This window comes from Stylophora pistillata, chromosome 9, assembly GCF_964205215.1.
Source record: "Stylophora pistillata chromosome 9, jaStyPist1.2, whole genome shotgun sequence".
Taxonomy (NCBI): domain Eukaryota; kingdom Metazoa; phylum Cnidaria; class Anthozoa; order Scleractinia; family Pocilloporidae; genus Stylophora; species Stylophora pistillata.
Genome location: NC_142527.1, coordinates 16,222,701 through 16,247,818, shown reverse-complemented (window position 1 = coordinate 16,247,818; position 25,118 = coordinate 16,222,701). Strand labels below are relative to the sequence as shown.

The following is a 25,118-nucleotide window of genomic DNA, read 5'->3' as shown; positions in this document are numbered from 1 at the left end:
CAGTTAAGTGTGGAAAAGGAAGCTATTACTTTAGATTAATAAGGCCCAAACAAAGTCATTGACGCACCACTAACACACCACCGATGCATCTTATACGTTATAAGGATAAACGGTGGCCAACACGTCAGCCAATACATTAGCTGACACATTGGCAGGATTGGATTCGTTACCTTTAACCAAAAGTTTCCCCTTTCCCCCAAACAACGTTGCAAGAAATTAATCACCATTTTGTCAACACTAGGCAACATTGAAATGGGGAGAGGGGGGAGATAAATGACAGTTGTAGAAAAATTGAAAAAAGTATTACAGCATCAACAATTGAAATTTTACTTTAACATGAAAGTGATATGCTGCTAAAACATTACTACTTTAACTGTGTAATTAACAAGAGGATAAGAAAGTACCTCCACTATTATGTTGATGATAGTTGATAAGTTCAGACACAGTAGGAAATCTATGTCTGTCTGATATGTAGAGCTGTCCATTATCTTTTTTGATGTGGTAATGACGAACATGATCACCATGCCTTAAAAAAACAGTAAAGAAAATAAAGCAATACATAAAAAAAAGTCATGAATGTATTTAAGGCAGTACACTGTTAGATCAAATGCAACCAAAACAACAGCACTCACAAAACTGACAATGTGTACATTCCCTCTTTGCTTGAATTACGAACCAGAAAGCAACCCTCTTTTTCCTGAAATATAGATATTTTATTAATTTAAAAGTACACCATATATAATTTAAGGTAAAGAACTTAATATTTGCATATGGAAAAATCTGAGGCCAGTACAGAAAGTCAAGGAAACAACCATGTATTCACCTCTTTCTTCAAAATGTCCTCAGTCAATTGTCTTGACATTTCAGGCTGAAACCAACTAGAAGCAATTGAAAATGACAAGTCATTTGTGCCATTATTAGCTATTACAAGAAGAAGCCCAAAGCTAACTTTTACCCTTTAAGGACTATGGTATACATTTTTGAAGAAAACAGTATTCCTCTGCCTTTTTTAAATCATTTAGAGTTCCAAAGTGTTGAAAAGAAACTAGAAGATATAATTTTTGTTCTCCTCCTAAATAGGTGGGGCAAAAGTCAAGAGAGATCCTTAGAAACCTGTCTGTTGTTTACAAGGTACTCAATCTGGTATTGCTCCTAATCTGGTGCTTTCTGATTACAATTTGTTTGGTGGTCATGCCATGATTACAGTGCAGTCATAAACACTTTTTACCCATCATCATAGGGTGATCACAATCAGAGATCACACCCTTCATAATGTCCTTAATTTCCATGGGGATATAAAATTGCACAGATGCAAAAACAAAATAAAAATACTAAACTAAAACAAACCTTTCACTTTCCAACCCTTGTCTTCTAACATAATTACTAGGAATGTAACCCTGTTCCCTAAAATCAAATATTTGTTTTGTAATATTATGTAAATCATAATTTGCCTCACATGAAAGAAGGACTTACTCTAATCACTGCTAGTAACAAAGCCACAAGTCATACCTTCGCTTCATCATGTATAGCTTTAACATCTACATGAAATAAACTACTCTTTTCTGAGACATTACAGTTGATAATAAAGTTGTGTGAGTTTAGATGTAACATACAGATCCACATTTTCACATCCAACTCAAAAGATTTCATGAAGTTAAATATATTGATCATCTCAAAACGGCAGCCTATAGAAGTCTGAAGTATGATTCTGATTTTGGTTCACTTCCCCCACAATCTCACCCTAACATATTTTTGTTTTACTACTTCATCTCAGTCTCTTCTGTATGGCTGCTGTTGTACAAATGGACGCACATAATATAAAACTGTTAAAATCTTCATGGCAGTAGGAGAATTAGCAAGCTACTTGAGAGACTGGGAAATTAGCTCTCTGTCCATGGGATGATATTTTTAATTTGTGATTAAAGTGTCATGTTTTTTGCACAAAGGTATATCTAGGTCAGACAGTGTCCCTCATGGTTACCATCTAACACCTGGCCCAAGTTACTTGAAGTAATTGAGGGCTAACAAAGAAACAAACCCTCTTGAGTTTTTGGCTATCCACCAGTGATCTGACTGTTTATCAATAACAGTAAGATTCTCTCCCTGAAAGAAAACAACAGGAAAGAAACAGATATCAATACCATTTCACTCTTATACCAATACTCTTTGGTAAGCATTCATTTACATCACCCTACTTATTAAATGAAATGGGTACTTATTAAATGAAATTGAGGTACTATTAGTTAAATCAAGCTTGTAGTGAAAGAGGCTAGTCATGTGACCTGTGTTCAACAGCCATGTAGAAGCTAATTAGTTTTAATGCTAAGTTTCTATGGCATAAAGTTAAAGAGAGGTAAATATTAAGCACAAAAGTAACCTTAGAATGTTATTTGTAACAACATCTCAATATTCTGGAAATCATTCAGTAATTATTGGGGATATGGAAACTTATGATGGAGAGACAAAGTGTGGGATTGAATTGTGTCTCAACAAAAACAAAAAAAGAAAACAGTTTCCAAGTTAAAATCAAAGTGCTACTGACGAGAAACTCATGAAAATTAAGATAATTTCATTTAACAGCTGTGTCAATAATGTGAACTGTTCACCCTAAAGGGACGCTGAAGCTATTTTGAAGCATTCTTAATGTGTGTATCTGATTGTATTTAAATAAAACATCTCAAATAAGCATACTGTGTTACTAATAATGGCACTAAAGGTGTACAGTAACCTTGAGGAGTGATAAATCCCCCTGTTCAGCACCACGAAAATCATAAATGGCCACAACAACTTCAGGTGGTTTCTTTCCTTGTTCTTTCTTTGCTTTCTGTTCCAGCTGAGGCTGTCCTTCACCCTGAATTCATTTGTAACATGATTGTAAATCAAGACCAGAATACAAAAAATTAGTTTGTGTTAAGTTTGCATTGAAAATAGTAAACTGAAAGTAAAGCTCTTCATTATGCATAACCATCAAGTTTATTGGCTTTAGTTGATAATAGATAACTTCAATATCATATCAAATAATCAAATAAAACCTTGTCATGAATAGTAAAGAATTTAAGATAAAAATTTGGTTCTTCAGAGGATTATTGAAAGACAAGGTTAAAATCTACACCAAAAGTATCAGTATGGATACTCACTGATGTAGGAGGAATAGGAGGTAAGGGCTGGGAAGCTATGAAATGTGATGTCCTTGAATTCTCTGTGTAACGTCTACCTGCAGTATTAGCAAAGTAAAACAATCATAATACAGTCGAACCTATATTAAGAACCCCACAGCATATTGAGCTGTCACTCTGTATTAAGTGGTCCGTTGTCAAAGTCCCAAAATTTTTTCCCCAAAGGTACTGTTATTTTCACCTCTATTAAGCAGTCATCTATAACAAACTGCTGTTGTCACCCTTCACCCAATCCCAACGGCCTGTTTGTGTTGTGTTCTACTTATATTGAGTGGTCACTTTAGCCAGAACCACTCAAACAAAACTAAGAATAATCACCCATTAAGTCAAATTTATTCCAATTTTGTTCCAAATGTATTGAAATCATCAATGGCATTTTGAGTTCATATGTCCTGAATGTATTGCAGTAAATGGTTTGAACCCGGGGGTAACATGTGAAGGTGTAGTCTGATCGTCCGGGTGAGTGTAGTCCTGAGAAGGACTGTTGTCGGTGGCAGTGACTGACGTTTCGACAACCTGTGCGGAAGTCATCATCAGAGTCAAGTGAGTGATTGTTGTCAGTAGAATGTTCTTATTCCAGTTCGTGTGAAATGAACAACCGATCATTTCACACGAACTGGAATAAGAACATTCTACTGACAACAATCACTCACTTGACTCTGATGATGACTTCCGCACAGGTTGTCGAAACGTCAGTCACTGCCACCGACAACAGTCCTTCTCAGGACTACACTCACCCGGACGATCAGACTACACCTTCTCCTGAATGTATGATAGATTATCTTTCTCCTTAGGACTGTTAGGGCAAAAAGATGTTTTCTATTGCTTTTGACCCCTAAAACAGGCAGTGTAACCCAGTAACCCACCCATCCCACCCCAGGGGAGGACGTCCATCACACAGTAATCTCGTGCATAGGAAATTAACGTCTCCTACCCCTAACCCTGCAGGAGACGGAACCTCCATTTATTTGTCCCTATCCGAGAAGACTAGAATATCTAACCGTTTCTTGATATTATAGAAAGGCAGCATATTCTTCTCAATTATCATAAGACCTTGAGTGTTGGTCTGGCCGGGGCTCGAAACCTCGACCTCCAGTACTTGGTTGTTCACGTTATAATCCAACAATTTATCATTGGTACTGGCAGCAGTAATCTTTATTAAAGTGAACAACACACCCCCTTGATAGCCATTTCTCTCTTGTGCAGCAAAGGATTCCTTGCAGCCAGGAGTGGTCTTTTCTTTGCCTTCACAGCATGTCCATTTATTGATAAATACTCCAGGATGATATTCCAAAAGGAGAAACTTGTTACAACGGCACTCTTACAATAAAGGTAACAAAAGAACATTACAACAGAAATGTTGTAATAAAACTTTTTCGTATATCATATTTGACCTGAGCAAGGACACCTCGTTATTATCTTCAGGTACCTGACTTCAGTACCTCTTCAGGGGGGGGGGGGGGGGGGTTGTAAGGTCATTTTCTAGGAATACATAATAATTATGTAATTACCATAATGAAATGCTTTGAAGTTCTATCTTTAAGTTAATAACTTCAGATATCATTGTCAAATCATCACTAAAATTTAAGACACAACTTTATACTTGTGTTGTGGTCAATTAATTTGACAGCAAATTTTCTTTTCCTCTTTTTTTTTTTTTTTTTTTTAAGACTGAAATAGATGTAAACATCTTCTATAGACTGAATACAAATATGGTGGACTAGTTAGTTGGCCCAGGTTGAGTTGTACAGAAGCAAGGCTAGTCAGGTTTTAAAGCATGGCTGTTTTACCGTAATGAGATGTCATCCACATATTCTGCAACATGTATTTCCCTATTCCTAAAATTTTGGGTTCTTGGATGCCAACAAATGGGAGAAAATCTTCAGTTTTAGTTTTCAGTTTTTTTTCAGGTTCCTTCTTTGCCCTTGAGAGGAAACCAGTGGATCCATGTTATTTCTTGGGACAAAGGAAAGGAGTTCATAACTGTTGAGGGGCATACAGTTTGTTTGCTGCAACAAGGCAAGCAGAAAATCTGCAAATAGGCAGGTTTATGTTGTGCCCATAGTGTTCCCAGCTGATCTGCTTAGTTAGCATCTCCCTCAAGAAAAAGAAGAGTTCCTCCTAAAAGAAACCACTTGCAATGAAACCACAAGTCACAAATGCTATATTAGAATCACAGTGAAAGTCAATTCAACTGTCCCTATGAAAAGAGTGATAATTTTGAGCCAAATGACAGTGACAAGGTGACATCTTGATTATTTTCTCTTGAACACTTTACAACTGATGCTGACAGAAACTTTAACACTGTGCTATGCCATACAAGTGTATTCAGTGGCACTCAGAAAAGTCTCTTCCTAGGTGACATGAAAATTCCTCACCCGGTTAAGCTTGTGGAGGCATCCCTTCTTGGTAGATGTAATGTTGTCCTCATCCTTGGAGTCAGCATCCTTGAAGTCCTCAAGAACATCTCTCAAGGTACCTCAAGGGCAAATATTTCTCCATTCTCAGCTCTGTTCCAAAAGTTGATTATGGCTGTGAAAGTGGCTTAACCCATTGACGTCCAGTGCGCCTGTATGCACCCATGGGGACCCACACCCTTTCTACGCCCTGTGACGTCATCACTTTTAGCCCTGGAGCACAAATTCGAGCACCTACTTGAACAGGTTGAAAATATCTTTTGACGATACCAGAATGAGTGCAATTGAGTGGAGGAGATTGGAGAAATAGCCAAAAAACCGTGTCACTTTGACCTGAAAATCTGCACGAAAATCGTGTTTCACTACCCACCTACCTTTCCGAGCATGTGCTTTGAAAATAATGAGTAGTTTCTGAAAAATCTCTACACCAAAATGAAGCCTACTCAATTTCCAGCAAGTGAGGAGAAACTTTAGGAAAGGAGAGGGGAAAAAAAGGGCAGGAGAAAGAGAGAAAAGTAGAAGTCGTAAGTGGGGCATGACTTTTCAACCCAAAAACTATGTCGAAATTTTGCTCTCTGCGTGTGCCCGAGATTTTCAGGCCGCCATTTTGCACTTGGATCGAAAGGCCGTCAAGTGCACGAGCTGTCAAGTGGTTTTTGGTAAGTTTGAGCTTTTAAAACCACAACAGTGACCCAAAATCTGCTCGACTAGCTTCAAAACACAGTTTTCCACAAAAGCTGCGGCCATTAATGGGTTAATTTGGAAGGCCACATTGTAAAAGTTTGTCAGAATCAGATGTAACGCATTTGAAGGAAAATTAACTTGTAGGTCTAAACATTTTCTTACCTCTTCTCACCTGAAATCCTGCAAACAAACATTAAGTTCCCCCTACAATTGCCAACTTCTTTCCTTCACCTCAACAAATTGCATGGATCCATTGTTTATTACTCAGAGTGTAAAAGGGAATCTCAAACATCGAAACCTTCTATCCTGTATAAAATTTTCTTCCCTTTTGATGATATTCAGGAACAGCGTCACTCGTATGCACTCTCAAAACAAAACTATGAGGACTGACTAGCCTTGCTTTCATGCAACTGCACTTGGGCCTTCAGACTGGTCCAACATATTTGCATTTTGTGTACACTTTTAATCAAAATTATTCATCTTACTGTAATTAACAAAACCTATCAAATAATGATAGAATCCACATTCTTTGACAAAATGTGTTTGTAAATAGGGCAATCCTCAGTGTGTGATTAAGTCTGAAACAAACAAACACCTGAGAATAGATCAATTTTACGGATTTCAACTTGGATTATGGATATCTCAGCATTCTGTACATGTTTTACCCAAATGCAAGTAGCTGCAAGTACTTTTTGAGGAGTTTTCTTTGTAGTGATAAGTGCTACACTTGATTGTCTTCTTCTCAATTCAAGAAATGAGCCTGCTCACCTTCTTGGAGGGATCAAAGACCAGTTGAGGGATATTTTCCAAAAGTCAAGCCTATGACATGATCATCTGACCAAACCAAGCCATTTGACAACTATAATAATTGCTACATTTTCTCCATACATACCATCTTGTATAGCCTCTACCCATTCTTTCTTCTCTTGTTCACTTCTTGCATTTACATAGAGGACTAAGTCATCATACACAACCTACAGACAGTAAAAAGTGAAGTAATGTGAAGGTCAAAGGTATACTCTAATAATTAAAGGTCACCCTTACAGCGAAACCATAATAAAACCTTGAAGTTTACCCAACCATATATTCACATCAAGTTTACACACAATGTGTGTGGAATTAAATCACCTTCTGAAGGTACTTATCCAATGTACTTGAAATGGGAAACACCTTAGAGATAAATGAAGTGCTCATTGACAACAGATTCTACTTTCAATGTATCATATGGTTACATGTATATTGAAGGATATCTGAACAGATATGTTGTTTCCCTAATTGCAACTTCCTCTAGTTAGTTGCTAATGTATTCAGTGTACATTTTATCTTTTAAATTATAAACTAAAAAATATACCAGGTGGGTGGGCATTCTTTCCTTCATTAATTTTTTGGGACAGCAACCAAAATCTTACAGTACTTTAGGCAACCAGAGGTACATTTAAGTTAAGGTTAGATTTGGCGCTGGTTCAAATCTGAGCTTGGACACCCATGAAATACCAAGAAATTAGTGGCATCAATAGGATGGTAAAATTCCTAAAATATAACTCACAAATATTAAAACAAATTGGTGTACACACTTGAAAGCAGTAGCAAAACTTCCTGTTTTGGTCAAATGCTGTGTCATCAACAAACTCTACTGCTTTTACTGAGCTTAAAGGAATAGATCCCTTGCATCTTCCACGTTTCTGAAAGAAGACAACAAGAACTAAATAGGGAACACATTACAGTACTGTGCAAAAGCACTGCCAACAAAAATTGCCAAAATTCATTTTTGGTTCCTTCAAGGTTTCATGGAACTTTTGTGCAAAAGTTTGTGAAAAGATTCTCACCTGCACTCCACATCATTTTGCTTGGAAAAAGGGTGACATTTTGTTAAGTTTTTGTTAACAAATGAAAATTTTCCTATGGTCAAAAGTTTGCTTTGGAAAAACAAAACAATTCTCTCCACCACATGCTCAATCTACCTTTCGTACAATGAGAGAACCTGTGCAAACTGTTTCTCATCAAAACATCCATAGAACTTTTTTAACTAGTACTTGAGCTTTAAGATGCTTGCAAGCTCAAAATTTGTCTTGAATTGGTTTTCAAGTAATAAACACCAACCATAAAAATAGATAGTCCGAGGCTGCATTTGGCTACTAATACAGAACAATTTGTATAGTGATTTTTGAAGGTATTGTTGCAGATGATTTTGTATTCACCCGGTTCCACAAGAGAACAATGATTCAAGAATACACTAACTAGTTGACATTCAACAAACAATTAAAGCCACATCCAATTTTGGCTTTCCTCAGTTAGTTGTAATTGGGCATTGCTCTGTCAAGCTATTGTTCTTTAATTTTTTTAAGGTATCCAGTTAAGGATTAATTTGGATAGTTTGATATAATTATAGAATTATAGCTATGCTGACAATTTTTAATAAACCACCAGCTGTCAATGAAATATATTGACAAACTGACATTCATATTAATATTAACAATACTAATAATACGTATGATGTACGATCCTCACAGTAGAGAGCGCTATTTATGCAATAGCAAAAATCAGACCTGAAAAAAATCAGGCCTATACGGGTTTCGAACCACTGACCTCTGCAATACTAGTGCAGTGCTCTACCAACTGAGCTAACAAGCCAACTGGGAGCAGGCCGTGAAGTTGATTCGTAATAAACCCGTGAAGATAAATCAGATACAATGAATATATGAAAGTTCATAAATTTTGAACTGAGGTATTAGATACGTATGATGGAAGATCCTCGCAGTAGAGAGTGCTATTTATGCAATAGCGAAAATCAGACCTGAAAAAAAAATCAGGCCTGTACAGGTTTCTAACCACTGACCTCTGCAATACTAGTGCAGCGCTCTACCAATTGAGCTAACAAGCCAACTGGGAGCAGGCCGTTAAGTTGATTCATAATAAACCCGTGATGATAAATCACATACAATGAATATATCAAAGTTCATATATTTTGAACTGTGGTATTAGATACGTATCATGCAAGATCCTCGCAGTAGAGAGCGCTATTTATGCAATAGCAAAAATCAGACCTGAAAAAAATCAGGCCTGTACGGGTTTCAAACCACTGACCTCTGCGATACTAGTGCAGCGCTCTACCAATTGAGCTAACAAGCCAACTGGGAGCAGGCCATTATGTTGATTCGTAATAAACCCGTGATGATAAATCAGATACAATGAATATATGAAAGGTCATATATTTTGAACTGTGGTATTAGATACGTACGATGCACGATCCTCGCAGTAGAGAGCGCTATATATGCAATAGCGAAAATCAGACCTGAAAAAAATCAGGCCTGTACGGGTTTCGAACCACTGACCTCTGCGATACTAGTGCAGCGCTCTATCAATTGAGCTAACAAGCCAACTGGGAGCAGGCCCTTAAGTTGATTCGTAATAAACCTGTGATGATAAATCAGAGACAATGAATATATGAAAGTTCATATATTTTGAAATGCGGTAGTAGATACGTATGATGCACGATCCTCACAGTAGAGAGCGCTATTTATGCAATAGCGAAAATAAGACCTGAAAAAATCAGGCCTGTACGGGTTTCGAACCACTGACCTCTGCGATACTAGTGCAACGCTCTACCAACACAGGCCTGATTTTTGCTATTGCATAAATAGCGCTCTCTACTGCGAGGATCGTGCATCATATGTATCTAATACCGCAGTTCAAAATATATGACCTTTCATATATTCATTGTACCAAATACTAATAATAATAATAGCAACAATAATAATGATAATAATGATCAAAGTACTTACAGGGCTCGACACTAATGGTAGCCCAGTAGCCTCAGACTCGAAGATTCAGTTTTGGCTAGTGGTTTTCGATTTGCACTAGCCAGTTTGGCTAGTAAATAAACTGAAATTGTCGTAAAATCTAAGAAGTCACTAGCCACTTGGCTAGTAAGTTGAAAAGTTAGTGTTGAGCCCTGACTTACTTGAAATATAATAATAATTAAAAGGGACTGGCTTAAAAGCCCCATGGTTCCCCTCCCATGCTTCACCTCTTACATACAGGGCTCGAAATTGTGACCGATACAGTCATCAATGCGACTAAAAATTTGAACTTGGTGACTTAAAATTTGAGTTTAGTCACCATTTTGGTGACTATGAATAAATTTGGAACATTAAAAAAACCTGAAACTTAGTATTCGTTTTTCTCTATAAACCAACCGTTGATTGTGTTGTCAATTTCCTGTGAAAAACTAAAACAAACAAAACAAGCCAAAACTCCTGGCCTCAATTCAAGAGTAATTAATTTTTCCAGCGAAAACACGCTCTAATAACTCAGTGTAATCCGACCAGCAGATTTACATTGAGAACAGGAGGTCTGATACTAAATAGCTATCCGCCATGTTTGATAAATGTTTCATGCCTTTGTATTGTACGATTTCTTGCATGCAATGTGACAGATTATCCTTGCTGAAGTAACCCTGAAATGTTGTTATTACTTTTTTTGCTTACTGCTTAAGGTAAGGTTGTCATGCAAAAGTCTTTGGAGCTTCACATCCCACAACCACAGCCACAATCTACCAGAAGCCAAACAACTATGCCAATTAAAGAAGGCTCTAATCTGATTTTCTGTTCTTGTACTATCTGGTGACTGCATCTTTGCATTTGGTGACCATTTTTTCTCTGATAGTCACCAAAAGGCAACTAGGGATTTTTTAATTTCGAGCCCCATACATAGCAGGCAGCAGCCACAATAAAAACAAGGATGATAACATGATGTGTTACAAAATCACAGAAGAAATCACAAAAGGAGAGAACAGAATTGTGTATCAAGTGCAAATGCCAAATTTCTAAGATAATCACAAACAAACAATAAGTAGCACTGGCAAACATAAGGTCAAAATTGGGTCAAGACTTGAATTCTATTGTTACTATCACACACACTTATCTCAGAGACACGTGACACTCAAGAGCACAAAGAATACTTCTTGACTGACATTTTTTTAAAAAGACCCTCTCTAAGATCTGAACTTTCTCTTTACTGTTAGAGTTTTTTAGTACTAATTCAGTTTCTCTCGTTAAAGTGCAAAACCAGAAATTTTAAAATAACATATCCTTTAAAATATTACTTACATTGTTATGGCACATTGCTGTTAAGTGCCTAACGGTTTGACCGACAGAAAACTGATAAATTTTAGATGTCTTTGTCAAAACAGAATACATGTTTATCTTGAAGTTAAGAATTCAAAGATGGTATCTCTCTCTTCCTTAAAAATAGTCTTGGCTTATGAGGTAGCCAGTGTGATACGTTACATACTTTCTTTTCTCTAATAAAATTCTAATCATGGGGATTCGCATCAATAATGAAAGAGATGATGAATCTAAATTAAATCAATATATCGTAATACTTCATGGATACACTCTCGATATAAACATTAATTTGATTGATTTGACGCACTCATTGCTGATTATTGATGATGAATTTTGAAGATAAAGTGTGCGATTTTTCACCTTATAGTAAACACAAATACCTTTAGAGCCTCGAATGAAGGTTCCCGTTATAACATTGAGTTGCATTAGTAGCAAACAGGAAGCGTTTTGTTATCCAATCGAAAATACAAGAAAATAGTATCACGAGTTACGTAAACTAACTATAATACTGTTCTTAGTTTAAAAAGGTAACATATGAAAAGTATACCCTTATTTTACCTCAGAACTGCCTTCAAAATAGTTAAGAGTTTTAGGCGTTAACACAAAAACTCTCTCTTTCCAGTTTACAGACGTCAGGACTTTCTTTCTTCCTTGAGCTCGTTTCAACATGACAGAAACTTTCAGTTCTCTTTCTTCACCCTGATCGAAGTACATGATGTCAAACGTTTATGGGTTTAGAAGTTGGTTAGTGTTGACATTATTGCCTCGTCCGCCTCTGAAATGTGCAGAGCCATGATTTTTTGAACAGCTAAGGAACCGGAAGGAACAACGGGATATTTGCGCTAGACGATGCATTATGGGTTGCTACCATGAGAGGGGGCTCGGCCTGGTCAGGTGGTGTGCGGCCTACGACCGCGATGCGTAATGGAAAAACTGTCGTTTCGTGAAGTAGACCCGAACGATTAGCACTTTCCGATCATCGTAGTGATGTCATCTCCCGACCGTACTGTAAACTCTTCGGAAATTAACATGGCGGCGTAGCGTGAAACCAGTAGTTCGTGTTTCGGGCGATGGCTGTAAGCTCAGACTAGGCCACGCATCTCTTTGGTTTACGGAGTTGCAGACTAATAAGCAGTTCGCTAGACAAGAAGAAGGATGTTTCCTATGGCGCGCCGAAGCGGACAAAAATACTTGTGTATGGATATGTAAGACTTGTTTTGTATACGACTTGTTGTACTCGTCTATTGTAGAGTACCGGTTAAACAGGTTTTCTCCCATCCCGCCAGCGAAGAATTGGATTGCAGTTACGAAAAAAAAAAAGTGACGGACAATTTGAATCATATTTCCGACGCCGAAGAGTCAAAATGGCTGGCAAATATAGATCCAAGCTTATTAGATGAATTGAACGAATAAAATCAGCTTGACGACCAGAAAATTGCTTCATTTTATGAAGAAAATAGAAACAGCAACACAAGAACGCGCCAATTCCGTTCCGCTTCGCATACTCCTGTCACGCACTCCCCGTAAATAAATATCCGTGAAATTCGCCCGCTGAAACAACAGTTTGGCGTGTTGGATAATAAATAACTTATTAGACGTTCTGTTGTATAGTATCGCTGAGTATTTTTACTCGTTATTTGTATTTTGACTCACCCTATGGGCTCGTTAAAATACAGCACAACTCGTAAAAATACATATATCTTTTTAGACGTTTTGTTGTGCAGTATCGTTGTTTGTATTTTGATTCGCCCGTTGCTGTTTCTATTTTCTTTATTAAATGAAGAGATTTTCTGGTCGTCAAGCAGTTTTTCTTCGTTCGATTTATCTAATAAACTTTGATCTATATTTGCCAGCCATTCTGACTCTTCGTTGTCGGAAATATGATTCAAATTGTCCGCATTTTTTTTCGTAACTACAATCCAATTCTTCGCGTGCGGGATGCGAGAAAACCTGTTTAACCGGTACTCTACCATAGACGAGTACAAATACCGCGTGATATTTGTACTGGTCTGTGGCGTTATTTGTACTCTACGAAGTGTAGTTGGATAATAATCAGCGATACTACACAACAAAACGTCTAATAAGATATATGTATGGTCATTTCGATGTTGAATGATTATACTTCCTTTTGACACATTTGGGAAGTTATGATAATCCTTCATTCGGGAACGAGATCGTGTTGAAATATGGGTGACGCCATATCGAAGGCGTTCGTCGAGGGTAAGAGTAAACAGTAATTTTGGTCAGCGGGAAAATTATGAAACCCGCGAGTACGAGTATTGCGAAATCCCGCGTAAAGAATGACATTTAAAAACCGAAGACAATTTTTGACTAAGCCACTAGAATGCGTTATGATGGCGACGACTCAGTAAATATATGAAAATAATATATGTTTACTGCACTTTCATAAAATGTATGAATGATGTTTGGCTGTGTAGCCGCGTGATGCGGTTCCAGCCAATACCCACTAATTGACCCTTGCTCACCATAGAGTCTCCTCTAGCTCAGTGGTTAGAGCATCCGACTAGATCACAGAGGGTGGTGGGTTCAAATCCCATCTGGAAACTCGATTTTTAAAATTTTTTTAAAAATTGTTTATTTCATCTTTACATGCTCACTTTGGAGGCTGGTTGGCTGCATGTGATGCTTTAATGTGACAGCGTGATGCTGTTAGTGAGCTTCTAAAGTGTGACGTCACGTTGCCATGACAGCATTTTTTTCTGGTCTAAACAGTTTAAACTCATACTTCAAACATGGCGTCTTTATCGATATGCTCACTCGTTTCTTTCTTTTCTGGAGAGCAGAAATCGCTTGATCGCGGAGAAAACCACTTCAAATTCGACCATGTCCAAAGCTTTATTTATTCCAGGGGAGTTATCAAAGGTGAAGTCCAAGCAAGCATGAAAAATAAGGACTACAAAGTCACAGTAAGTTGCCAATTTGGGATCACAACACGTATGTTCAATTCGAAGAACTCCCAACCCCGATTTCACCTCCAATTTAATGTTTATATTGCGGAATATATATTGCAACTTACGTGTCTGTTTCGAATTATCTTTTTATCAGATTTATCTCGATGAAAACCTTGAAATAAAAAACACAGAATGCGAGTGTCCTCGCGGCGAGTTCAAGTGCAGTCACACGGCAGCCATATTTATTTATGGCATCCATAACCTTAGCAGGACGGACCTGGAATGCCAATGGAAACGAAAGCGAAAGGCAGAAAGCGTACAGTCTGCAAGCCAGATGTTTCCAGCGCCACCGAAGAAGAAGGATTACAGCCCTTTGGCGCGCGATCCTAGCCGAGAAGATCGGATGTGGCTGTACAGCGAACTAAAGCGCTATGGCAAATTTACAGGGACCTGCTGGATCTTGAGTCCCGAACCACAACCTGCTACCCCTCTCTCGATCAAGACGATTGAGGATATCATTTACTCAGAAGGTTTCCTTATGGCATCTACGAAGGAAAAACAATTAGAGTACTTGATTGAGAATGCCAAAGTAGAGGAGCTAGCTAGAGAACCATAAATGTTGTGAGCACCCTCACGGCTGGCCAGCGAAACAGCCCTGCATGGCACCAAGCTCGTAGAGGCCGCCTGACTGCTAGTAATTTTGGCTCCGTCCTCCAGGCAAAAAGAGTTACACCGTCTCTTATCAAGCGACTACTTGGGGAATACAACTTGAGTGGAGTTAAAGCAATTGCATGGGGACAGGACAATGAGACTGAGGCCCTGAAGTCCTTCACCAACATCACAAACTTTACACCTGTACAGACCGGCCTTTGGCTACACGAGTCGGGAGTTCTGGGTGCTTCCCCTGATGGACTTGTGGGAGACGACTCGGTGATTGAGTGTAAGTGCCCCTACACACATCGAAATGCGACAATCAAGGAAGCTTGTGGGCACAAAGACTTTTACTTGGAGGAGAAGGAAGGGAATTATACGCTGTCTACCACATATGTTTACTGGCATCAGTGTCAAGGCCAGATGTTCCTGACAAAGCGCAAATTCTGCTACTTTGTTGTATGGACCACAAAGGATAGTGTTGTTATCAAGATTGAATGAGATGAATCTTGGGAGCACAATATTACTATCTTGAGTGATTTTTACTTTCATCAACTATTCCCAAAGATTACCGAGGGAGAACTTTGAAAAGTGGTGCACAGATGCTGGACATAATCAAAGTGGGGGGGAGGGGGGGGAGTGGGAGCTAATGTAAATAGGCAGTAGCTAATGTTAAAAGGTATTTTTTTAAATTTCATACATTAATTTCTTAATATAACATTACATATTCTACACTCAGATAGAGACACAAGATGAAGAACCCACATTTTTCCATTTAGCATAGTAACTTAATAATAAATTACATTCTTCCTGAAAGCAAGCTTAAACAATTTTTTTTTGCAACCAATGGCTACTGGTAGCTGGTAACACTTATCCTGGTTACTCAACAGGGCCCAGGTGCATAAAACTTATGCCACACTTAAGTAGGCTTGGATAGCAATGCAAAGGGAAGGGGAGGGAGCCAAAACAAAATCCATGCAGCACAGGTTATTTTTTCTGACTACCTCTCACCATCCCTTAAAGCTAATTTAAGTGTGGCTTTAGTTTTATACACCTGGACTCAGGCTCCCAGCTTCACAGACACAAAAGTAAAACCTTTCAGCCAGCAGGACTTTCACACTTGGAACTACTGGACGAAAGAATTCCATACTGGTCACATGCACCTGACCTGGATTTAGTTGAAATGACAATTTAAGAATGTCACTGGATTTCATTATAATCTATTTTCACAGAACACATAGTAGTTTGTATTAATGAACATAAAGGAGATGAATATCAGAAAAATGTAAAACTGACCACATCATATTTTTGACCAAAGCTATGTCAATACCATTTGATCTGTTACAGTAGGGCTTCTAGTAATACAAAAATAATATTAAAAACTCATTGTACTATAATTTAGTTGAAAAAAAGTTCTATTCAGTCAAATTCAAAGTCTTCGCAGCCATCCTTGATCAATGGATACTGCAAATTAACAAGAGCTGAGCACAGTTGGCATAGCTTGTCAGCATGGCACCTCAAAAATGCTGGGATGAAGCCAAGGATGCGAAAACTCTTAAGTCTTGCATTTGCGCGCTCTACGTGGATGCGACATCGAGCTATTGATTTTGTCGCCCTTGCCTCACTCTCTGTAAACTTTCCATTGTTGAGAAATGGTGGTATGTTCACTGAAACACCTCTTGGAACTACATCGCTGATGAGAAAACCTTTGTCTGCCAGAACAAGATCACCAGCACTCAAATGTTTACAAAACCCAGACTCTTTAACCATGACCTTGTCACTGACTGAGCCAGGAAAAAGATCACTAACATAGGTTATAACTCCATTTGGGGCAACCCCTATAATGACTTTGAAAGAGTTCATTCCCCTGTAGCTGGAATTTGTAGCATTCTGCTGGGACATGAGCTTAGGTGCAGCAATTTCAATGTCTGTACAATCAATCACAATGCGGCAACTGCTGTACTCAGTGAAAGAGGATGGCAAACACATCTTGTTCTTTTCTCTAGATGGCACGGTTGTCATGATGTCTTTGAACAGGAGAGAATGCAAAACATGGACAAAAGTTAGTACTATGTTAGCAACAGTTGCAACACTGCATGAAAACAACTGGGCTAAATGTAGATTGGTATAATTTTGTTTCAGTTTCATCAGAGTGATAAATATCTGGTCCTCAAGTGTGATCCCCTCAACCTTCCATCCAGCATAATAGTTTATTTCACACCCTTGAATCTTGAAACATATCCCACAACAATATCAAGAACATCCTTAGTGGGTAGACCTGTCTCCATCCGTATCACCTCAGGGCTCAAGCTCTTAGCAGAGTAGTGTGCACTATAGTAACTTGACATTTCCTTGTGTTTAGCAAGTTCTGTTGAAGTCATATCAAGCTCTATTGACAGTAGAGCTTCTTTGGAACTTGTCTTTTCCTCTTGTGAGCATTCAGTGGAACATGGTTCAGAGTTCTCTTTAATCTCTTCAAGCACAGATGCTACAGTTGGTAATTTCGTGGGCTCGGCAGACACTTTCCGTTTTTTCTTGGGGGTAGGTGTACTGGGAGGTGTTGGTCCTGTACCTGGCAGCAAGTCCAAACTATCAAACAGCTTGTGCCTGTTTCTGTCACTGATGGTTGGCATATTTTCTTTTCGCCCATCTTTAAAGTGACAACTGCAAAGTCGCGAATGTTTGCTGGGCTTTCTATCTCCTCTCCTATAACAGAAAAAGACTGAAGCAGTTACTATACTTGCGCTTAAAAAACCCAAAGTTTAGTTGGTCACATGCTTAACCTTGTAGTCTAAGACGTGAATGCGAAGCGAGTATTTCTCTGAGCTTGTTACTTAATACTAGTTAGTGTAAAAGCTTTGATACTCACAACTATCATATAGTTTTTTAGTAACTAAATAATCTTAGATCAAGACTGAAGACAAGGAAAGGCAAAGCCGCGAGAAAACAAATAAGACAAGAAAGAGAAACAGCTAATCGTGAATCAGTTTGAGATAAAAAAAAAACAGCTATTTCTAATCGATGGTACAGCATCGAAATATATATTTTTCGAAAAATACTCACCTTACAAATGATATCCACTTATCATAGAGTGTTTTATGTTTTTTCTGGTCTGGAAACGAAAAGAATCGGCAGCAGTGGCTTTCAGATGTGTGATTGCAATCTGGATGAAAACACTGGCCCATCGCAAACTTCGTCTCCGTTGCGTTTTGACTCGAATTATTGCTCACCAGGTGCTTTTGTCCGCTTATTATACTCTTCAATAGTAAGGCCAAAGGTTATCTTGATTCTCTTTATCTTATTTCTATTATTGGAGGATAAATTGCGCTATTATAGCTCTTGAAGTGCTCGGGGTCAACGACAATGTGTCACGCTAGGGACGCCATATTGGTTTGTTTAGACCACAGAATTCCGGTGCTATGGAAACGTGACTGTGTAGCCGCGTGATGCGGTTCCAGTCAATACCCACTAATTGACCCTTGCTCACCTTAGAGTCTCCTGTAGCTCAGTGGTTAGAGCATAGTTAATTGAGGGGACTGGTTATGAAGCTCGGCGAAGAACAAAGGACTATGTCTTTGTTTACGTTTTTAAAGGTCACGTGACAATGACCGTGCACACATTTTCAAGATGGCGTCGCTTGCCTGTGCGCGTGTTCTCGAACGGTGAAAGCTTAAAGTTAATTTAGAGCGTATTGGAAAAGATTTATTGGTCACACAGGTGTTGAACAGTTAGAGAAGTAGTTTGTGTTTGTGTATTGCGAAATGCCTGGCGATAACTGTGCGGTTTTCGGCTGTGGCTCGTGTAGAAGGACGAAAGGAATCGGGATTTGGAAGCTGCCTTTCCCGAGAAACGACGAGTACAAGAAGTGGAGACTGGAGTGGCTAAATGAGATAAAGAAGACTCGTGAAGTTGATAGCGATTTCCAGAAACAGATTGATGGTGACAGAGTTTATACATGCGAGAAGCACTTCGCTCCTGAGGACATAGAGATATGTAAGTAATGCCAAATGATAAACAAGCTGATCGTAACATGACAACATAGTGGGGTAGCTTGTTGTTCTTTTGGGCTTCATTCTAATGATCTTTCTTACTTTTCCAGTTCAAACGGCGAAAATGACAAAGAAGAAACCAATGTTTGGGGCTCTACCTGTTCGGAACATGCCAAAGAGAAGCCACGAAACGGACAAGACGACTCGAAGGCCGCCAAAAGTTGTAGTGACTGTCGAGGAGACTACTAGTTGTTCCAGATACTACAAGAATTTTAGAGACCTGTGTAAACGTGTCAAGTCCCTCAAAACTCTCAGTGAGTGGACTCAACAAGAACTCGAGGACAGGATTGTCTTAAAGAAAATTCTGCCATCGTTACAGATTCCAGAGCTCGAAATAGTAATCGATGACAGCCTCGGTTTTACTATTCTTGTTTACGGATGGCTACTACCTGAAGACCATGAACTTTACACTAAAAACTTTAGGTCCATAAACAACATTACAGCATCGGACCTTGTGAAACATGTGGAACGTTGTTTGATTTGCCCTGGAGTAGAGACGAATGTATTTACTGGAAATGTGTTGCCCCATATAATTCCCAGGGTTGTGGATCCCTTGTCCATTGACAGAGAAGACAACAACTTGGATTCGTTTCCAAGCAAGCAATACTGGAGGTCTCGTGGTTGTTCTGTTCTGTGTCATGCTGATGAGCAGTATTGCAGCAGCTGTTTGCAATATCTCCATGCTAGTGACCTATCAAAGAAAGCAAAGCAACGAAAGCTAGCAGAACCTGCACACATCAAGGCTCCAGTGTCGAAAACTGCACCAGAGCGTATTAAACTGACCCTGCAGAATCAGAGGCTAAGATGTGCAGATCTTGAACGGCAACTGGACGAAATGAGAACTGAACTTACTAAATCAAGTGTAGAGGTTGACCCTGAGTTGAGTGATGATTTTGCCACTATTCTTGGGAAATCAGATGTTACTCCTTTTATGAATCTCTTTTGGCAACAACAGAAGAAATTGTTTTCGAGCAGCCCTACTGGTGTGAGGTATCATCCGATGATAATCCGCTACTGTTTATCTCTTGCTGCAAAGTCGCCATCCTGCTACGAAGAACTACGCAGAAGTAAAATCCTCGTTCTACCGAGCCAGCGTACCCTCAAGGACTACCGCAACTGTATCAGACCTACAAGGGGATTTAATGAGAATGTGATCGAGGAGCTGAAAGGCCAGACAGACTCCTACTTTGATGTTCAGCGGTATGTTGTGTTGTTATTTGACGAAATGAAGGTCATGTCCAATCTAGTGTTCGACAAAGTTACAGGAGAACTCATCGGTTATGTTGACCTTGGCGACCCAGATGTTAACTTTGGATTGTTAAAGAAAGTTGATGAGCTTGCAACACATGCTTTGGCTTTCCTCATCAGAGGGGTCTGCACACAGTTGAAGTTCAACCTTGCATACTTTGCTACTAATGGTGTTACAGCTGACCAGTTGATGCCACTCTTCTGGGAAGCTGTAGGCATACTGGAGATGACATGTAACCTGTGGGTGATTGGCACAACTTCTGATGGTGCATCTCCTAACAGAAGGTTCTATAGAATGCATGAAGATCTGGATGGCAATGCTGGGAAAGATGTTTGCTACCGTACGACCAACATGTATGCTCCGCACAGATACATCTATTTCTTCTCAGATGCTCCTCATCTCATGAAGACCACAAGAAATTGTCTACACCATTCTGGTTCTGGAAAATGTTCTAGGTAATTATAATAATATCATGACTTAAAGGGCTGTTCATGCTGATGTCATCCATTGTTATTAATGTGCCAACATTCCATTCCAGCTACATTTGAATTTGAATGAAAATACAGTCGAACCCCTATTAAGCGGCCACCTTCGGGGACCTGTCAAGTGGCTGCTTAATAGGGTTGGCCGCTTAATAGGGGTTTCATTTACAGTATTATACTGACAACAAATTTGGGACTTTGATAACTGGCCGCTTAACAGGGGGTGGCCGCTTAATAGGGGTTTGACTGTATAAATAACACTAAAAATTCTCAGATGCTCTGAAAAAGATGAGTCAGAAAATTAAATTAAATTTTCTTCACATATATTTTTCTACTCTATTTTTTATATTTATTATTTTATTTTTATTAAAGCATATATTACTTTGTAAGATATAAAATAATTTTTATGTCACTTTTTGACTGATTGCTATTTATTTGGTTTCCCCAGGTATATGTGGAATGATGGCCTATATGTTTTATGGCAGCACATAGCACAACTGTACTACCAAGATGCAGAGAATGGGTTGAAGCTTTTACCCAAGATCACCTACGAGCACATCAAACTCAGCTCCTACTCTTGCATGCGAGTCAATTTGGCTGCTCAGGTTCTAAGCGCAACAGTGGCAGCAGTGATGACGGCCTACAGCACCCCTGATACAGCGGCGACTGCAAGATTGTGTAAGATGATGGATCAATTCTTCGATTGCCTTAATGTTCGCAGTACTACCGAGCATCTGAGAAAGAGTAAGCCACTCCTTGCACCATACACATCCATTGATGACCCAAGATTTCTGTGGCTTGAGGGAGATTTCCTTGATTATCTAAGTGCCTGGAAGGAGAGCACAAAAGACAGACCGGGGAACTTCACACAGAATGAAAGAAGCAGGATGTTCTTATCATGGCAGACGCACGAAGGCCTTAAGATAACCACCCATTCAGTTGTTGAAGCAACAAGGTTTCTGTTGAACGAAGGCATGGACTTTGTGCTAACTGAAAGGTTCTGCCAGGATCCTGCAGAGGAGTATTTTGGCAACCAAAGAAAGCTGGGCAGAAGGAGTGACAATCCTGATATCAGAATGTTTGGCTACAATGATAACACAATCAGGATGCAGCGAGCAATTTCATGCCAGTCTGGGAATACACGCGGTCGAAAAGATAAGAACAGAGCATGGGATAACATTTCTAATGACCCTCTACCCAAAAGGGGTAAACAGTAATTATGTAGTTTTTCTAAAACCATGCAAGATATCATTACTATTGACACAAAATGCTTTACAAATATATAAATATGTATAGGTAATCGCATGATTTTGAATAACTACGCGCAAGTAAATTTTTAACTAACAAAATTGCACGAGCGAGTGCAATTTGTAGACTTTGAAAAATTTACGAGTGCTTATTTATTCCAAATTGCACGAAAAAAACATGCGATTACTTGTTAATAATATACATACAAAAATTTAATTTCAACTTTCTGCACTCAATTTCAACTTTCTGCACTGTTTGGGATTATTTGACATGCTCTAAGCCAATTAGCATGCAGACATTTTTGCAGGTATATTATTGAGCCTGAAACAATAATTTTGCCTAAAAAATATTGCATTTTCATACTTGCATTAGCATTCAGTCTTAATTTGCAGTATTCAGTGGTTTGTTTAACTTGAATGGTCAATGCCTCTTTGTAATTGTTAAAGAAACAAGCATGCCAGTTGCATTATATGGTAGCAGTAATAACTGTTAAATATATATATATATATTATTGAAGATTCAGAATAAAATATCCAAAGCTTGAAACCTGTGTTTGTCATATTAAATTATTTTGGTGCTTGATCAGTCCATAGTTATTGACTATGTTATACATCATGATAGGGTATTTACATTCAACACATGCCGTGTAAGATAACAGAAACTTTAACAATTCAATATTATTCAAAAATTTTTAAACTGATCTAAGGTTGTCTTTCTTTTCCACAATCGTTACTGGCTCTCATGATTTCCTTGCGAAGTGCTTTAGCCTTAACTTGCTTTGCTTTCATTTTATGTTTCTGTATCACATCTTTGGCAAAAGAAAAGGAACGTACTCTCACAAATAAGCTAACAATATTTTGTAATACGTCCTTGCCAACATTCTTACAGATGACCAGTTCAGAATCAGACACCAATGTGTTGTATGCTGAAACTGTTGCAACATCATTAATAGACTTCATTATGATACTGTTGATGTCAATACTCTGTAAGCCAGACTTTGCTGTGGCAGCCCTAAAATAGTTTTCTGTTCTTAAAAATATTGTTTGAGCACTTTTTGTGATACTCCACAAAACCCCACGATTCAAACAGTTAATGAGTTTCTGAGTGTCTTTAACATTTTCAGCCTCAGCTTTACATTTCCCAGTCTTCAGTAAAGAAATCGCTTGTTCACTTTCTGCTGATTTAGAGATCTTTGAATTGACATGCTTGTTATGTAACTTATGAAGCACATAACCTCCAAGGTATTGCAGCCCAGCCATTTCTTGCTCTAATAATGGAACATTTGTAGCTTCTAAATTAGGAGTACTCGTAGCAGCCTTCTCTTTACTGTATGATAACATACGATCAGCAACTTTGGTAGATAGCAGTGTAGCTGCATTTCGTGACAATCCCTCGAAATACTTCATGGCATTCAGTGGCACAGCTGAGTAGAACTTTGTGTAGAACTTTTCAGCATCTCCATTTTTAACTAAACCTTCATAAGTCTTTCGGAGTTCACAGAATTCCAATGTTTGTTCCCCAAGTTTTACAAAAACATACGATCTAAGCTCGTCCCTTAAGCCTTTTGGGAAAACCTTCTTATCAGCGAGTTTGAGCTTCACTTCGTCGACCATATTTGCCAAGATTTCAGCCGTAAAAGTCTCGCTTTTTTCTTCATCCTGTCTCGCAGAGTCTTCTTGGTGCTTTAGGGATGTGTGCCTTTTCAGACCTCCCTTGCTCTTGTACGTTTTCTTGCAAAGGTCGCAGATTAGTCGGCTGTTTTGGACCTATTCACGAAAGCACATATATTTCGAGATTAGAACTGACCCGCTTTATAAGTCCAAAGTTGCCCTTATAAAGAATTATCAAACACTGTTATATCTTACCTCATTTACTGCTTCACTAAATTGCTCTTGCACAACTTCTTCAGCCTCTAGTATATCAATAATGGCATCGAAATCGTCTCCTAATAAAAAGAGATCGTTCACGTCCGCCATGTTGTTTTGGAATGTGCACGGTCAATGTCACGTGACGGGCTAAAGCAACATAAACTCAGGCGCCTTTGTTCTCTCCTTTGTTCTTCGCCGAGCTTCATAACCAGTCCCCTCAATTAACTATGGTTAGAGCATCCGACTAGATCACGGAGGGTCGTGGGTTCAAATCCCATCTGGAAACTCGTTTTTTAAAAATTGAAAGCGTTCTTCGCAGTCATAAACCCTACTTATCTAGTAGGTGGAATTAAGGCCTGAAAAAATTTTAGATCCGTACGGGATTTGAACCTATGACCTCTGCGATACTGGTGCAGTGCTCTACAGACTGAGCTAACAAGCCAACTGGGAGCAGGTCATTATGTTGGTTCGTATTGAACCCGCCAATAAATTTGAATAAATGAAAATCATATATGTGTACTGCGGTTTCATAAAATATACGAAAGCGAGACTACAGTAGTAGTAGTAGGAGTAGTAGCGAGACTACGGTCATGTAGACATGACTTATTGACTTTCCCTGTTCTGCCAAGAGAAGAGCGAACATGATAGGCATGCAATGTCTACTTTCAGTGCTTATAACAAGTGTAAAATTATTAAGTCGTAAGTGAAAAAAGCTGTTCCTTCAATTTAAAACGGCAGTCACTTTGAGAATAAAGTAACCCTTTAGTTTCCTGTCATTATATTTGTAGTGAGGTCGCTGACGCCAAAACGGGCTGGCGTTCTCTATCTTGGCCTTGCATCGAGCTGGTGCACTTAAAACAGAAGGATGGGTACAAGTGCGGAATTCTCATTTGTCTCACGCTCTGCACCCACACGCGACATTTAGTTTTTAAGTTTAATACAGAAGTCACTATTCTCATTAAATCATGAGGTGTTAAGGTACGAAATATTTACCCTCACAAGGTAACTAGGAAGAAAGTGCATTCGATTAAATATACCTTAGCAACCACTGAATTATTTCTGCCTTAAAAGGAATTTAACGGAATATTGCATATTCTTCACTCATTTTTCCAAATGATTGATTGTTGTTTTCGATCGTTTCTTTCAGTTTGCTAGATGTTTGTGCGAAGAGTCCTCCGTAGATGCTCGACATAGCAACCGAACGTGCACTAATAACGTCCATGGTGTTTGGCTGTTGTTACGATGACATCCACGAG

The 25,118-nt window shown here is 38.7% G+C and overlaps 6 protein-coding genes across 8 annotated transcripts in view; 3 read left to right on the top strand and 3 right to left on the bottom strand.

The window, feature by feature from the left end:
• Window positions 1–12,254, bottom strand: part of LOC111334600 (tyrosine-protein kinase Tec) — a 37,810-nt gene extending 25,556 nt beyond the window's left edge. Inside the window, exons 1-11 of the mRNA XM_088733760.1 lie at window positions 11,962–12,254; window positions 7,852–7,959; window positions 7,170–7,251; window positions 4,353–4,496; window positions 3,138–3,214; window positions 2,729–2,851; window positions 2,039–2,103; window positions 1,348–1,404; window positions 824–878; window positions 633–697; window positions 405–526 (exon numbers count right to left, since the gene is read on the bottom strand). Of these exons, the coding sequence (XP_088589886.1) occupies window positions 405–526; window positions 633–697; window positions 824–878; window positions 1,348–1,404; window positions 2,039–2,103; window positions 2,729–2,851; window positions 3,138–3,214; window positions 4,353–4,496; window positions 7,170–7,251; window positions 7,852–7,959; window positions 11,962–12,117 (1,054 nt within the window). The 5' untranslated portion in view covers window positions 12,118–12,254. The remainder of the gene's footprint in view (window positions 1–404; window positions 527–632; window positions 698–823; window positions 879–1,347; window positions 1,405–2,038; window positions 2,104–2,728; window positions 2,852–3,137; window positions 3,215–4,352; window positions 4,497–7,169; window positions 7,252–7,851; window positions 7,960–11,961) is intronic.
• A 203-nt stretch (window positions 12,255–12,457) lies between these two features.
• The window catches only part of LOC148723542 (uncharacterized), a 16,823-nt gene continuing 4,162 nt past the window's right edge, over window positions 12,458–25,118 (top strand). Inside the window, exons 1-2 of one of the 3 annotated variants that reach the window (XM_088733767.1) lie at window positions 12,458–12,598; window positions 25,010–25,117. The gene's annotated coding sequence lies outside the window, so the exon portion shown is untranslated. Of the gene's footprint in view, window positions 12,609–13,270; window positions 13,624–25,009; window position 25,118 lie in introns of those variants that run through there. The other 2 variants (XM_088733765.1, XM_088733768.1) reach the window with 2 other exon arrangements.
• On the top strand, window positions 13,630–14,931 carry LOC148723546 (uncharacterized). Its single transcript, XM_088733763.1, has 2 exons — window positions 13,630–14,330; window positions 14,470–14,931. Exons 1-2 carry the CDS (start codon window positions 14,157–14,159, stop codon window positions 14,929–14,931), a joined length of 636 nt encoding a protein of 211 aa, XP_088589889.1. The 5' UTR covers window positions 13,630–14,156.
• Window positions 15,634–18,309, bottom strand: LOC148723545 (uncharacterized). Its single transcript, XM_088733764.1, has 2 exons — window positions 18,030–18,309; window positions 15,634–17,672 (listed from the first exon to the last, which is right to left on the bottom strand). The coding sequence occupies exons 1-2, from the start codon at window positions 18,149–18,151 to the stop codon at window positions 17,177–17,179; spliced, it is 618 nt and encodes a 205-aa protein (XP_088589890.1). The 5' UTR covers window positions 18,152–18,309; the 3' UTR covers window positions 15,634–17,176.
• Window positions 18,296–22,527, top strand: LOC148723544 (uncharacterized). The gene is made up of 3 exons (XM_088733759.1): window positions 18,296–18,959; window positions 19,066–20,719; window positions 21,195–22,527. Exons 1-3 carry the CDS (start codon window positions 18,728–18,730, stop codon window positions 21,961–21,963), a joined length of 2,655 nt encoding a protein of 884 aa, XP_088589885.1. The 5' UTR covers window positions 18,296–18,727; the 3' UTR covers window positions 21,964–22,527.
• LOC148723543 (uncharacterized) lies at window positions 22,535–24,090 on the bottom strand. Its single transcript, XM_088733761.1, has 2 exons — window positions 23,860–24,090; window positions 22,535–23,760 (listed from the first exon to the last, which is right to left on the bottom strand). The coding sequence occupies exons 1-2, from the start codon at window positions 23,968–23,970 to the stop codon at window positions 22,696–22,698; spliced, it is 1,176 nt and encodes a 391-aa protein (XP_088589887.1). The 5' UTR covers window positions 23,971–24,090; the 3' UTR covers window positions 22,535–22,695.

Coding starts and splice junctions, on each gene's coding strand:
- LOC148723546 (XM_088733763.1), top strand. CDS start 14,157: ATGGCGTCTTTATCGATATGCTCACTCGTTTCTTTCTTTTCTGGAGAG. Junction 14,331..14,469: donor ATAAGGACTACAAAGTCACA/GTAAGTTGCCAA, acceptor TCTTTTTATCAG/ATTTATCTCGATGAAAACCT.
- LOC148723545 (XM_088733764.1), bottom strand. CDS start 18,151: ATGGGCCAGTGTTTTCATCCAGATTGCAATCACACATCTGAAAGCCAC. Junction 17,673..18,029: donor AAGTGGATATCATTTGTAAG/GTGAGTATTTTT, acceptor TTTCTGTTATAG/GAGAGGAGATAGAAAGCCCA.
- LOC148723544 (XM_088733759.1), top strand. CDS start 18,728: ATGCCTGGCGATAACTGTGCGGTTTTCGGCTGTGGCTCGTGTAGAAGG. Junction 18,960..19,065: donor TCCTGAGGACATAGAGATAT/GTAAGTAATGCC, acceptor TTACTTTTCCAG/TTCAAACGGCGAAAATGACA. Junction 20,720..21,194: donor GGTTCTGGAAAATGTTCTAG/GTAATTATAATA, acceptor TGGTTTCCCCAG/GTATATGTGGAATGATGGCC.
- LOC148723543 (XM_088733761.1), bottom strand. CDS start 23,970: ATGGCGGACGTGAACGATCTCTTTTTATTAGGAGACGATTTCGATGCC. Junction 23,761..23,859: donor TTAGTGAAGCAGTAAATGAG/GTAAGATATAAC, acceptor TTTCGTGAATAG/GTCCAAAACAGCCGACTAAT.